General features: G+C 39.3%; 2 protein-coding genes and 1 long non-coding RNA gene across 3 annotated transcripts; 1 reads left to right on the top strand and 2 right to left on the bottom strand.

Moving 5' to 3' along the window:
- The first annotated feature begins 2,747 nt into the window (after positions 1 to 2,747).
- On the top strand, positions 2,748 to 4,118 carry MYB5 (transcription factor MYB44-like). Its single transcript, NM_001300879.1, has one exon. The coding sequence runs from the start codon at positions 2,861 to 2,863 to the stop codon at positions 3,818 to 3,820; it is 960 nt and encodes a 319-aa protein (NP_001287808.1). The 5' UTR covers positions 2,748 to 2,860; the 3' UTR covers positions 3,821 to 4,118.
- A 593-nt stretch (positions 4,119 to 4,711) lies between these two features.
- On the bottom strand, positions 4,712 to 6,288 carry LOC139198242 (uncharacterized). The gene is made up of 2 exons (XR_011583594.1): positions 5,239 to 6,288; positions 4,712 to 5,130 (listed from the first exon to the last, which is right to left on the bottom strand). It is a non-coding gene; the product is annotated as an uncharacterized lncRNA (long non-coding RNA).
- Positions 6,289 to 8,874: 2,586 nt separating this feature from the next.
- Positions 8,875 to 12,402, bottom strand: LOC103441078 (protein MRG1-like). The gene is made up of 10 exons (XM_008379772.4): positions 11,946 to 12,402; positions 11,766 to 11,816; positions 11,472 to 11,485; positions 10,969 to 11,114; positions 10,560 to 10,600; positions 10,353 to 10,454; positions 10,183 to 10,262; positions 9,693 to 9,865; positions 9,408 to 9,492; positions 8,875 to 9,262 (listed from the first exon to the last, which is right to left on the bottom strand). Exons 1-10 carry the CDS (start codon positions 12,159 to 12,161, stop codon positions 9,172 to 9,174), a joined length of 999 nt encoding a protein of 332 aa, XP_008377994.1. The 5' UTR covers positions 12,162 to 12,402; the 3' UTR covers positions 8,875 to 9,171.
- Between the last annotated feature and the right edge of the window lie 1,289 nt (positions 12,403 to 13,691).

Raw genomic sequence — 13,691 nt, 5'->3', positions numbered from 1 at the left:
TTTTTGTCATTCCTTCAATTTCTCTTAAACATAATATTCTCTAATTGTTGAATGTTAACTTGTAATGGAAACTTGTAATCAAACTTATTTCACATACATCATAGTCTTATTGGGTCCCACATATGTTTTAAAAGACGACCATAAGTTTCAGGGAGAAAATAGAGTTCACAAATTAAAATAGAAACAATTTTGAGTTTCAATTAGTAAAGTAATGATTTTTTAGTTACATGGGCATAGTAAGATTAAAATAGAGTTTCAAAAGGCGTAGCAATAAAATAAACTTATAAATTATTGTGCAGTCTAAACACGTGTCATGTTCAACTAATTTCACTCAATACTTCCCAAATTCTCTCTATATGTTTTATATGTACATGATTTTAATTTTTGTATCTTTGTTATTTCAAGTCAATTGAACAAAAATTTGATGAGTTAAATTTTTAAATTTAACTCTTAATACATTGTATTGAGGGGTAGAAGAAAACATATACGTTAGTTAGATTTTCTTTTCAGTATTTAATGAGCGAATGCTAAGTCAAACCTGTTAATATTAACTGTACCTACCTTATATAAATTTTAGATTTCCAACCAATTATATGCTACATGTCACACCAAACTAACTTGTTAAACCATTATTTGATGGATCCATTACATTCTATATATTAATAATTAGATTTGGTTTAAGTTGCAAAGATGTAACACGTTACTATAATTATTTCCTACCAAAGTCCAAACGGATGAAAGCAACCAGGAAGGAAGCAAACAGCGACCCATTAAATTAAGCCGGTTAGACGGTGGAGTCGGTTATGGCAGTTCGGTTCCAGGGGAGAGGTGTGGTGGGAGCGTGACCGGCACGTGGAGGTTGGAGAAGTAGGCAGTTAGGGAGATAGGCACTGCCCGCTGGCGTGTGGGCCTAGGATTTTACAGGCTGGACCTGTCAGTTTTGCAGTACGTTCATCACCCGATTCTACTGCTCAATTTTGTCGTTTTGTGAGCCAGCTCAGCAGTTCCGTGCGTCCGTTTTCTATTTCAATTAAAAAAATCATTTTCTCCCCCGCCCCAAAATGCTCGCCAGCCTGGCTTTTGGTCAAAGTCATCCGTTTGCTTACGCTCCCCATCCATTTCCGACCCCACCTCCCAACTAAACCATACCGTACACCTTCCTGTTAATTTAATCCAATTTCATTTTCCAAAATTTCAATTTATTTATTATTATTATTTTTTTTTGCGATAAAGACGATAAGAGTTATCCAACAAAGTTTAACGAGTGCGGTTGTCGTACTGTTACGTGATGTTCGTACTATTATTTTAAGATTTTGAGATTATTTTGTCTCATCATATTATATTAGTGCGTTATTGATAAAATGTGATTGCTTTGATTGCGACACTCACATATATCCGTTATCTAAAATTCTACATTTAATTTTAATTTAATTATTAAAGAAAATGAGTTTTTTGTTGTTGTAATATTTAACAAAATAAGTTGAACGAAAAAGAAATTCTAATAACACCACATTTCTGGTCCTTGTCTAACTTCCAAAACGGTCGTTCAACAATTAAATGCCGCGGTTTTAGACGTCACACATCTCAACTGCTTACTGTTACAGTTTCCACCTCTCACTTCCCATTTAAAGTTACTCAAATAAATATTTATCTTGAATGTTTATGTTAAAATTTATATTAAAAACAAAAGAAAAAAAGTAATTAAAAACATATAGTGAAATTATACCCGCTGTATTCACAAAAATACTAAAATTATACAAAATAAAATTTAGGAAGGTGTATTCAATTGAGAATTTTAGAGATTTTGATGGATTTATAAATCCATGGAATTTTATGGAGTTTAATTGATTTGTAGAGATTCCATGTAAAATTTTGATTCAATTCCCTCAAAAAGGGAGAGATAAGATTTGTGAATGCTTAAAATACACTACGAAATCTCTCAAAGTCCCTCGAATTTCTTAACTTTTTAAAATTCTTTAAAATCAGTTTTTAATTGAATACACTCAGAATGTTATAAACTGCTTTAAAATCCTAAGTCAATACACTCGAATTTCTAAGGATTTTAATTTACTATCTTAAAATTATGATTGAATACACTTGAAATTTTAGAGAATCACTTACAATCCTAATTAAATACCTCTACATTTATTAAAAGAATTAAAATATCTCAAAATCTCATTTGAATACAACCCCTTAAATTTAGATATAAAAAACGAAAAACGATCTTAATCAACTAATACAACTCATGTTTATTTGTTAAAAAAAAAAAAATACAACTCACGTTTAAAACATCAGTAAAATGGACGGTGATAAGAATTATCCACTGAGCGGTTGAGGGCTCCACCATTGATCATCATCTCGTAGCCTATCGTTCAAATTTGAGATGACTTTGTAAGGTTCTTACTACAAACAGTAGGGCAAAGAGTAGCCGAAGCTAATTTGTTTTTCACTTTTATTTTAATTTTCCATTTGTTTTTTTTCACATATAAAAAAATAAAAGGGCAAAACAGATGGACTGATTATATTTTTCTGCGTGCAAGTTAGAGGGAAAAAGAAGCGACGCGTGTTAGTTATACAGCTGTATGCTAGTAACTGCCTTTGCCTGGAAGAATCCCTACTCGCAACGGCTTAGACCGGTTACTCAGACCGGCTATCCCCGGTCACCGCTATCCCCTTCCTCGTATACTATATATACTCACCCACACCTGCATGACCCTCTTCTCTCTCAGAACACGGTGAGGCTCCGCCTCAACCACCGCCGGCGCCGCTTCCTCCTCCTCCTTGAACCCTCCAGCCTCTCTCAAGAATCTAATTTATCTTTAGTATTTATTTTTAATTTGAAGATTTTGGATTGATTTCTATGGCTTCCACAAAGAAGGTGGTGGATCGGATAAAGGGTCCATGGAGCCCCGAGGAGGACGAAGCGTTACAGAATCTGGTCAAGAACTACGGCCCGAGAAACTGGTCGCTGATCAGCAAGTCGATTCCCGGTAGATCCGGCAAGTCTTGCCGTCTGCGGTGGTGCAACCAACTTTCTCCGGAGGTGGAGCACCGCCCCTTCAGTCCTGAAGAGGACGACACCATAATCCGGGCCCACGCCCGGTTCGGAAACAAGTGGGCCACCATCGCCCGGCTGCTCAACGGCCGGACCGATAACGCCATAAAGAACCACTGGAACTCCACGCTTAAGCGCAAAAGCTCCTCCATGTCGGAAGATTTGAGCTCCGACGTCCAGGCCCACCCGCCGCACAAACGATCCGCCAGCGTCGGCGCCGTTCCGGTTACGGGTCTCTATTTCAACCCCGGTAGCCCGTCCGGATCCGATTTGAGCGATTCGAGCTTGCCCGGCGGTGTGTCTCCGTCGTCTCAAGTTTTCACTCCCTTTGCGAGACCCCTACCTCCACCCATTGCTCTGCCGCCGATGGAGGCCGTGACATCGGCTATGGCCGTTGATCCGCCCACATCGCTCAGCCTTTCCCTTCCCGGATCCGAATCGTGTGATGGGTCGAGTCATATGGCGTCCGGATTCGGAACCAATTCGATTGTCGGGCCCGCCCAGATTGTACAGCAAGCGCCAGAGGTAACAGCTCCACCGCGGGCGGTTGGGTTGCCGCCAGCGCCGCGTCAGAGCAACCAGAACAGCGAGACGGGGCACGATCAGCAGTTTTTCAGCTCGGAGTTCCTGGATATGATGCAGGAGATGATCAGGAAGGAGGTGAGGAACTACATGACGGGGATTGAGCAGAAGGGGCTGTGCATGCACACCGAAGCCATCCGAAACGCCGTCGTAAAGCGTATCGGGATTAGTAGAATCGAGTAGCGTGAGGAAGGAAGGAAGGAAGCAGATATAATGACGTAGTAGTCCTAGTGATGACGATCATCAAGATGATCGAGATGATGAGTCCACTCCGAAACCAAAGGAAAAAGATCGAAGCTCTGTTATTAAATTTCCGTTTTATTTTTTTTGGTTTTATTTATAATTAGTGAAAATAATTTGGGTAGTGTACAAAGGGACCAACTGCGGATGTTGATTAATGGAGGGCAGAAACGGGGAGTTGGAAATTTCAAATTTTACCAATCGCAAGAACTAATTTGTTTTCAAATATATTAATCAGTTTTAGAAATCAATTATAAAAGACTTCTAAAATTGTTTTTTATTAGCATAATTTTTTACTTTAGCTATGAGATTTAAAATTAATAGAAGTGATTTTCGAGTTCGTAATATTAAGAAGATTAAATTTTAAAAATTAAAGGATATGGAAGTCGATGATTTGTTTATTACAAGTGTTGATTAATATATTATTTAAGCTTTGATAAACGTGTTCATTCTTATTGATGACATATCATTTAGTTTATAAATTGTCTTCAAATTTAGTTTTCCTACCACTGCCCTTCTGAGCTTGTGGTGAATAAACTCAAAGACGAGTTCTATAGATGTTAATTCTTAGGAAACAAAGTGAAGAGTTATGTGAGTCTTATTATTTTGAAGAAAAAAAAACTAATATAATAAAATGAGTAAAAATTAAAGTTTGTCGATAATTTACATTAATTTAGAATAGAACATCGTTCGTGAAAAACAAATTATTAAGTTTAAGGATTAAATTCTGTTTACTATACTCATATTTCGTGGTTTTCAACATTTAGTAAATCAAGTTTTTTTCGTCCCAAAGTCATACTAAAGTGTTAATTTTGAGACAGTCTCATACATTCGTTAGTCAAACTGTTAAGTATATTGTTAATTGATGACGTGATGCCTATATGGACAATGACTGAGCGTCACGTGTCATTAAGGGATCCACGTGGATTCACGTGAATTTTTTTTTTGGTGAAGGGGTTAAAAAAAAATTCAAAAATTCAAAAAGAATAAAATAAAATAAAAAATCCAACCCCCTGCGTCCTTTCCTTCCCTCATCCTCTCACACCATCTCCCTCCCTTCTCTCTCCTGCAACCTGCACCCTTTGCGTACCTTCTTTCTTCTACAACCTGCACCACTCTCCTTTCTCTCCTCATTCCTCCCTTATCCCTCCATTCTCTCTGCAACCCGTCGCGGTCGCAGTAATCGCTGAGGAAAATGATGAGGGCGGTGGAGAAATCAGATAGGTCGATGGCGGATTCAAGATCGTCGATCCCTGCACAAATCCAAACCTTTCAATTCATCACACATCCCATCCAATTCAATCTGATTCGACTCAACAATTTGTGATATCGGGATCGAAATTCAAAATCAAAGATGGTACCTTGAAATCGGGGCCGGAGAGGTAGAGGGCGAGGAGCTTGACGGCCTGGAGAGGTGTGGCGGCGGAGGCGTCAATCTCATTGATTACGAGCTGGCTGCTTACACCTTTGGCTTTGAATCCATAACCAAGCACCATCCTAAAACTTATAACCCAGAACCAGACTCCAGATTTCCTTCTTAGTCATCGTCGATTGATACCCTACTTTTTCACCTCCTGCCATCCCCAGCATCTCTCTCTCTCTCTCTCTCTCTCATTAAAGTCTGCAATTATTTTGAACTTCAAAGTTCCAAACCTCTTGTCTTCCATAACCTCCAATGTCACGGATTTCCACAACCTAATTTTACTAAGCTAAGATCTAGGGAGGTTGAAATTTGAGAAATAGGGATTATAATTTGGGGAAGTTGAGGTAGGCTATGGATCAGAAGGGATGAGGGTTGCAGAGGAGAGAAGGGAGGGTACAGGTGTTGACCGGCGGGGGGACCCCCTTAAGGCCCAAAGCAGATCTGGTGCGGTTTGCAGAGGTGAAAATGGAGGGTCTTGCAGGTTGTAGAGAGAATGGAGGGATAAGGGAGAAAGGATGAGAGAAGGGAGGGTGGTGCAAGTTGTAGAAGAGAGAAGGGAGGGATGGGGTCCGGGTTGTAGAAGGGAGAAGGGAGGGAAATGGTGCGGGGGCATGAGGGAGGGAGAGGGCGGGGGGTTGGGTTTTTTTTTTTTTTTTGTATTTTTGAATTTTTTTTGAACCCCTTCTCCAAAAAAAGAAAATTCATGTGACGCTCAATCATTGTCCACATAGATGCCACGTCATCAGTTAACGGCAGACTTAACAGTTTGACTAATGAATGTATAAGACTGTCCCAAAATTAACATTTTAGGTATGACTCTGGAACGAAAAAAACTTGATGTACTAAATGTTGAAAACCACGAAACATGAGGTAGTAAACAAAGTTTAACCCTAAGTTTAAATAGAATATTGCTCGTGAAAAATGAAAAGTTGGGTAACATTATTGGATTGAGAGGGATGGAAGAAAATTCGAAGTGTTGTGTTTGATTGAGGTGCAGATTAAGACCCGGATAGAATTTATGGAGTTGTAATGGTGATGGCAGGGTTAAGTAAACGCAGTTGTCAACGCTTAATTAGGGGATGGCCCCCAGTCAAGTCATCATGTTTTCAATCTCGTTCACGTGATTTGTACCTCTATAATCTTTTGGGGAAAGACTATGCATCTACAATTTTGTCACACCTTTGGCACTACATTTTGTCACGAGATTATTTGGGTATGAAGCTTGTGTTTATTTTATGGGAACTCAAATTTCACGGCGAACTCGCTTATGACGTTTTATGACATTAGCAAAAAAAAATCATGCATATGTATTTTGTGTGAGTTCGATTTTCATCGATTCTCGTCTTCTTACAATCAAAATAAAAAATTTCATTTTTGATGTCATCTATCTAGAAGTCATTCGTAGAGGAAAGGAGATTAGTGTGTTAGAGATTAGAGATATTGGTGAAATGAGGCTCATGTAGATGGCCACTCTCTTTCAACTAGTCAAATATTCAACACTCATATTAGGTCTAGCACCTTTGTCTTCCTCCAAACTCTGAAGAGCCGCTTTCATTAGAATTTCAATTCTACCCGGTTCTCCCACCTTGCTCTCTGCCTTTTCAAACGATGCGGTCTAATATTTTAATGGATAAGGTATTTGTGTTTCTACCTATGTGTCAAGGGTTCGAAATTCTCTCTCTCCTTAAAATTATTGTAATAATTTCGAACCCTCTCATCTCCCTTAATAATAGAAAAAAAAAAAAAAAAAAAAAGACGACCTATTCATCTTCTTTTGCGTCTCCCCTCCACCTTCTGATGATTGAAAACCTTCTGCCGGGTTCTTTCCGATGAGCATTTCCAACACCACAATCCCGTAGCTGTAACACTTTGTAAGTGATGGGTATGTTGTGAACCCACTCTGGTTCCATATAAACCTCTGGTTTCTCGTATCCTTGAAAATTTTGAGTTTCTAAGCTCACTTCGGTTTAACAGGTTGGACAAGCCAAAATCCGCCACTTTCGGGTTCTAATTCGAGTCCAAGAGTACGTTTTGAGGCTTCACATCGCAATGTAAAACCCATTGGAAGCACTCCTCATGTAAATAAGCCAAGCCTATTGCAGTGCTTACAGAAATTTCAAACCTTTGCTTCCAACCAAGCACATTGGAAGATGACTTCTCGGCCAAGGAACCAAGATCTCATACACCAAAAGCCTATGGTTGTCTTCCCCACAATACCCCCACATTTCAATCAAGTTCCTTTCGTAAAGCTTCCCAATGAGGCTCACTTCTGCTAAAAACTCTGCTTCCCCTTGGTTTGCAGCATTCAATTGCTTGATCGCCGCAACGCGCTGATCAGACAATGTGCCTTTGTAGACAACTCCTCCCCACCTCTCCCAATCTCTCCTTCGAAACCTCGTGTCGCCTTTTTTGGCTCGGAGTAACTAAACCTACTGAATCCGGTTACAGCATAAAGGTAACCTTGTGAAACTACACATCCGGCTCTTCTCTCGTTTTGCTGCTTCGCGTCACAAAACACCACACAATAAAGATGCAAAGAATTTCAGGACCCCTCAATGCAGAAGAAGGGTGTCGGTTGGGGAATCAAAGTTCTGCCACAAAACGACATAATCGTCGGAGTTTCGTAAAACCAGATTGCCGGAGCTGTGGAGGGTTAAGGGAGAGCTTTGAGCGTTTTCCATTGACAGGACGGTGGAGATTGGCCTTCCAGACAACGGTGGGGTTTTGGTGGCTGTCGGAGGATGGTGAAGGCTCGGAGAACCAAACGGCAAAGCAATATGAATTGTTGCCAACTTGGTGAAAGACGGCGGTGAAAACTCCATCAGGTGAAATCTGAACATCTTCTGGTTTCTCGACACAGAGGGAGGAGGCTCTACTCAGAGTGTCGGAGGTTGAAGATGAAGTTGGAGAATTAATGGTGAGAAAGAGAAGAAAAACGAGAAACATAGTAGCCTTTTGAGATGAGAGGGGGGGGGGGATTGGCTGCAGAGAGCTGAACTAAACTAAGAGAACATGGTCATAAACTATCGTATGTACATACGTAGTTGTAGGATACTAGGATCACACCCACATAGATTTTTACTTTCAAACGATCTCGATCTTGACCGTTTGAGAGTTCGCAACAGGCAAGACAGTCGTACGACTCAAGCTACACGGCTTCGAATTGGACGATGGGAGGCCATAAGACCCATTACCCAATTAATGTTCCGCATCTTGGGGTTCAAGTAGCAGCTTGTGGACGGTCACAATCTCACAAGGATCAAAAGACAACGAGAGGTACCTGTCACAAAAGAATAGGACAAGACGGCAATTTTGACGAAATGATCTGCACAAACTTTTTGTGTGAGTGCAGGTGACGGTGTTGAATGACAAAGTTCCTCAATTATTTGATGTGTGGAATGAAAGAGTTCCAAAACTATTTGATGTGATAAGATAATTTCCCACCCTTCATTATCATGGAGGTGCTAGAACATTAGACACACCCAAATCGATCAGCACGGTTGCATAATTTGACAAGAACGTCGACGTATCGAATCTCCCGGGCAAGAAACTGATTGTTTGTCCCTGCCCCAAATTTGCAAACCAATTTTGTTCCTAGATTAATCACAAAAGATACAACCTCAACCGCGTAGAACCGCAGACTTTTACAAGGCATCGGGCACGAACTAACTAGATATTTTACATATGATAAATTACTAGATTTTTGAAGTATCAGTTACAGGAACAAAAAGGATTATAATATGTGCACCACGAGCACATTCAGTTTCAACGGCTTTTCGAGCTGATGAAAAATTCAAAATGGTGCCGAGCCATCATGAACTGCAGTTCTTTTGCGGTATTATGTACAAAAATGTAGCAAGTGTGCCCGCGCTTAGACACCTGGTTTGTTGGTGCTGGTTTCAATGTCGTCTGGTACATGATAGGTAGAGAGGAAAAACGCACTCTGGTTCTTCTGTAGGAACCTTCATGACAAGATGCATGATCAATCAGCAAGTGTGAAAATGATGTCGAAAAAGAAGAAACTCGTGGGATTAAGAAAACCTGCCTACTATTATGAAAAGATAAAATTTCGGATATTTATGTAGGAGAGCAAGTAGATGTACGTACTTGAGAAAGTCGACCAATTTTTTCTGCAACACTTTCAGTGTCTCCTCTTCAATGTTTGCATCCAACAATAACTCGGGTAGTTTAACTGCAAAATATCAAAAAATTACATCTCAAGTCCAGATCCTACGATGATTAGCTCTTAATATAACAAAAGCTTCAATGTATACTATTATAATTACAAAAGCATGAGAAACCACAAAATCAACAGCATGCCCAAGAATGATATGCATTTTTTGATACAATTCTATTTAGAAATACACCATTTGGTTACGCAGGCGCTCATACCAAAGAGACGTAATAGATGCTCAGCACCATAGACAGATGAAGGAGAGACATCATCTGTGATTGCTTTCTCATACTGCTGACGTTCATTTTTGTACAAAAGCATCGCCGGCAGTGCTTTGTCAAAGTAACAACATAGTCCTTTCAGAATTTCTTCAATAGATTGAGCTTTCTTCCTGGATTCACATTAAGAATGGTCGATCAGCTAAAATCAAGTGCATATCTGCAAACCTGATTCTAGAAAATACAGAAGTTGAAATTTATGGATGTTTAAGGTCCAAATTAATTAAATTAGACCCCCAAATTCCAGTTGATGACCGGTAGAATGTATGAGAAGCAGCATTGGTCCCTTCCATCTCCTCACTCTTATGAGAATAAAATTTTAATTTCCTCTCAATAAAAAAAATTCAAAATGGATATATTTGGTAAAATGGAACCCGAGAAAAGAATTTAAAAAAAGTAGGATGCCAAGAGATGGAAGAAGGAAACTTACATACTGTCCTTCTTTGATCTGTAGTCGAGATACTTCTTGAATATGTCATTCACATTTGGAGTACGTGGAAGTTTAACAAGCTGAAATACAATATTTATATCATCAACTCGGATTTCATCACGCATGAATCAAAGGTATAAATTCAAGTTTGAGTAATGAATCCACAATACCTTGCCCAGATCAGTAATGAATTCACAATCATCAACTAGTTGTTTCTTTAGTGGTTGTGGCATCTGAAGCAAGAGATCTTCCATCGGTATGGCATCTTTGTCCTAAAATTTGAAAACAAAAGAACTCAAAAACTGCAAAAGTTCATGCTGGCTTCTAATTTAAATACAATCGAAGGATAGATTACGTAACAAATGAACAGTGAATACCTTATTAACAGAGTCATTCTTTCGCTTCTTCCCTCTTGACGCTACACATAATACCAACAATAAGAACAATGCATATTATATACACATTCAAATTGCTAGAGAAGTTAACAAAAGAGGATATATTTTCAAACCTAAGCTCTTATCATCCTAATTCAAGAACCATATTCAAGTTATAATCATGAACGAAGAAAGCATGTTGTTAAATTCGTTAACTACATTGTTACTTTTGAAGTTTCCATAACCCTTATATTGACTCCTGCAACGACTTTCTTTCCACCTCTTCATAGTGTAACACTTATGTTCATGTGACATGCCAGAACTTCCACACCCTACATCTAACATACAAGAATAAATCCGAATATCAGGATTGGGCAACAACAAAAGAAAAGTTAAATATTATAAAGCCAACCATGATAACTTTTTGGTTTAGTCTGCGACATGTGTTTTAGCTTCGCATTCTTGTCTGCTCCCTGTTTCTGTTTGATGGCCTCTTGTTTCTTCCTATTCTCTTCAGTGTTTTTCATCAGACGATCCACCCCTACCCACTCATCCCAACTGTTAGAGGAAAATAAGAGAGAAAAGGTCAATAAGATAAATGAAATTCAAAGTTTTGAGACATAGTAATTACATGAGTAACCAATGAAAATCACAGAGAAGCTTAAGCATTAGCCTTCAATTCCGATAAACCTCCATCATCAGAATCTGCCGTGGTCTAAAAAGCATATCTTTCAACGACATTACACACGAAATAATTAAGGTGAAAAACCACTTAAACTGAAGCGAGATGGCAAATGACAACTGAAAAATAAAAAACACACAAACTAAAGTAGAGCATGCTTCCAACGTCCACCATCTTGGTTCAACCAACATGAAACCAAAATTCGGAAACTGTAAGCAGGAAGGCGGGCTCACTTTTTGCTCCATCCCTGCAGGACAGAAGAATATACAATCAAGAGATGCTACAACAACAATTATCCGATCCTACACGAACCGAGCAATTACAAGTCTATATCACCTACAAAATGCAACCACATACAAATGGAGGAAATGTCAAAAGAAGACTAATCAAAATCCGAATGCATTTCACTTCCGGAAAAGACTTCAAAAAGTACAAAATTTGAGCTTACAAATGAAACGATCGCTCATTTAATACATGTTTGATCGAAGAAAATGAGAAATTAATAGAAAATTAGCGTTAATACTTACAAGGTAATGAACATAAAACTCCCATTCCATCTTGTATCGGATATTGGTCACCTTGCAATCAAAACGCACAGCATCAGCGATCAAACAGCAAAAAGTTGCAATTATTGTCGCATTTGGGCAAACAAAACCCTAAAATATCATACAGAATTGCAATTCAAACGCCGGCAGGAAAGCGAGTACCTTGGCCGCGTACAGTCGATGGTTGTGAAAGGCGATGACCCTCTCGCCCTCGGCGAAGGGGCAGGAATCGGAGGAAGGGGAGGAAGCGTCGTCGTTTTCGTTGTCGACCATGTCGGAATCGGTCTTGGTGGCGGAGCTGTCGGACTCGGTGGCGGACGAATCAGTGTCAGTAGTATCACTCACCACACTCTTGGACTTGGAGCCTCTGCGTCTCATTTTTTTGATTTAGGGGCGCTGCTGCTGCTGCTGCTTAATTACGATTAGTTATTAATCAATTAATATTAATCACTTGTCTTGGCGTTAATCCTTTGCATCGCGAACTGTGAGGTATTTATAGTTATGGCGGTTGTTCCTAGTTACAGATGCAGAGAGCACGAGAACGATGGAGTAACTGAAAAACTGGGGTTTTTACTGTTTGGTTTTGGGTTGTCGTTTGGTTTCATCGGTTTCCTGGTCCGACCAAACGACGTGGCTTAATGGAATTTATACCGCGATCAGGCTAAAAAGCCCATCGCGTCATCACAGACAAATTGTATGAGTGGTGAGAAATTATATTTTTTAATTTATTAATTTTTTTGCACATATATTTTATTATTAGTATAGTGACTCATAAGTACTACTTCGTGTTTCAATCATATTAAACAGTAAAATTTCTCGTGAGCACTTGCAATGCGAGGTTGTAGTTAGAGATGGCAAATCAAGTTATTGAGTTGTTAATGGGACCTCTTCAGACTCGTTTTATTTGATATCAGCGTAATATAGTGGTGTAATTGGTAGTAGTAATGATGGTGTAAGGTGAAATCAAAATAAATAAATCTTAATGGATACTCATTACCAACGACAAAATTGTGATTAGTCACCTCTAGCTGTAGCGTAATTACGAACTACGTGGCAGGTGGGATAGCTGGGGCTTTTCATCTTTTAGCTATAGGCGTGGTTCGATTCAGTTAGAGCTTAAATTGCGATTGAATCGTTTTTTTTAGGTTGTAGGTGTGGACTTGATCCGGTTAGTTAGATCTTAAACTGCAAGTAGACCAGTGCTAATGTCAAATTTCCCTCAAGCGTTAAACTAGTAGCGTAATTGAAACAATAAACACTTTAGTAATCGATTTGATTCGGTTTAGGTTTTTAATTGCAAATTGATTTCCTTGAGTTAAGTAAATATTTCGTACCATGAATTGAATAATGGTTGACACCTAGACCCCATTTTTAACTTTTCCCGTGATGAAAAAGTTGTTAAACTTATCATGCTTGTTGTGCACCCATTACAATCTTCTATGTCAAGAAAGTTGGGGTTTTAAGAATCTCTCTTTCGTGAGAGTTCTTCTCACTTGTGTGTGAGTTTTTCCTTCTTGTCAACCTTGTTGTAGCCGCGGGCCCAGTGGCAATCCACCTTATGCTCTTTCTTTTCCCTTTTTTCTTTCTTTCCAGTTCCTTCTGCTTTCTTTTCCATCTGTCTGCCATATCGATCGTCGCTGTCTTTCAAACCCAATTGTTGCCCATTTCATCATTCTAAACCCCCGCATCAGATTCCCTTTCTCTTTCATTCCTTGTCGTCCATTTCCATGTCTTTCATGAATCCTTCTCATTTCGATTCTTCCCTTTTCTTCACTCAATTTCCTATTTTGCTCTGACCTTCATCGTTTCTACCCCAATTCTGATCTGCATACACTTTTCTTCACCGTGCTTTGTTGGGGTGCTCTCTGAGATGTGTAGAGCTCTGGCTCGGATGTTCACATTCATCAC

This window comes from Malus domestica, chromosome 08 (genome assembly GCF_042453785.1).
Source record: "Malus domestica chromosome 08, GDT2T_hap1".
Classification (NCBI taxonomy): Eukaryota; Viridiplantae; Streptophyta; class Magnoliopsida; order Rosales; family Rosaceae; genus Malus; species Malus domestica.
Note: the sequence above shows the minus strand (reverse complement) of the source record. Positions and strands in the feature narration are given on the sequence as shown.

What these genes read in the sequence shown, in the direction of transcription:
- LOC103441078 (XM_008379772.4), bottom strand. Translation starts at nt 12,161, where the DNA reads ATGAGACGCAGAGGCTCCAAGTCCAAGAGTGTGGTGAGTGATACTACT. An exon ending in ATCGACTGTACGCGGCCAAG is followed by an intron (nt 11,817 to 11,945) that starts GTACTCGCTTTC and finishes TTTGATTGCAAG; the next exon opens with GTGACCAATATCCGATACAA. An exon ending in AGAATGACTCTGTTAATAAG is followed by an intron (nt 10,455 to 10,559) that starts GTATTCACTGTT and finishes TTCAAATTTTAG; the next exon opens with GACAAAGATGCCATACCGAT.
- MYB5 (NM_001300879.1), top strand. Translation starts at nt 2,861, where the DNA reads ATGGCTTCCACAAAGAAGGTGGTGGATCGGATAAAGGGTCCATGGAGC.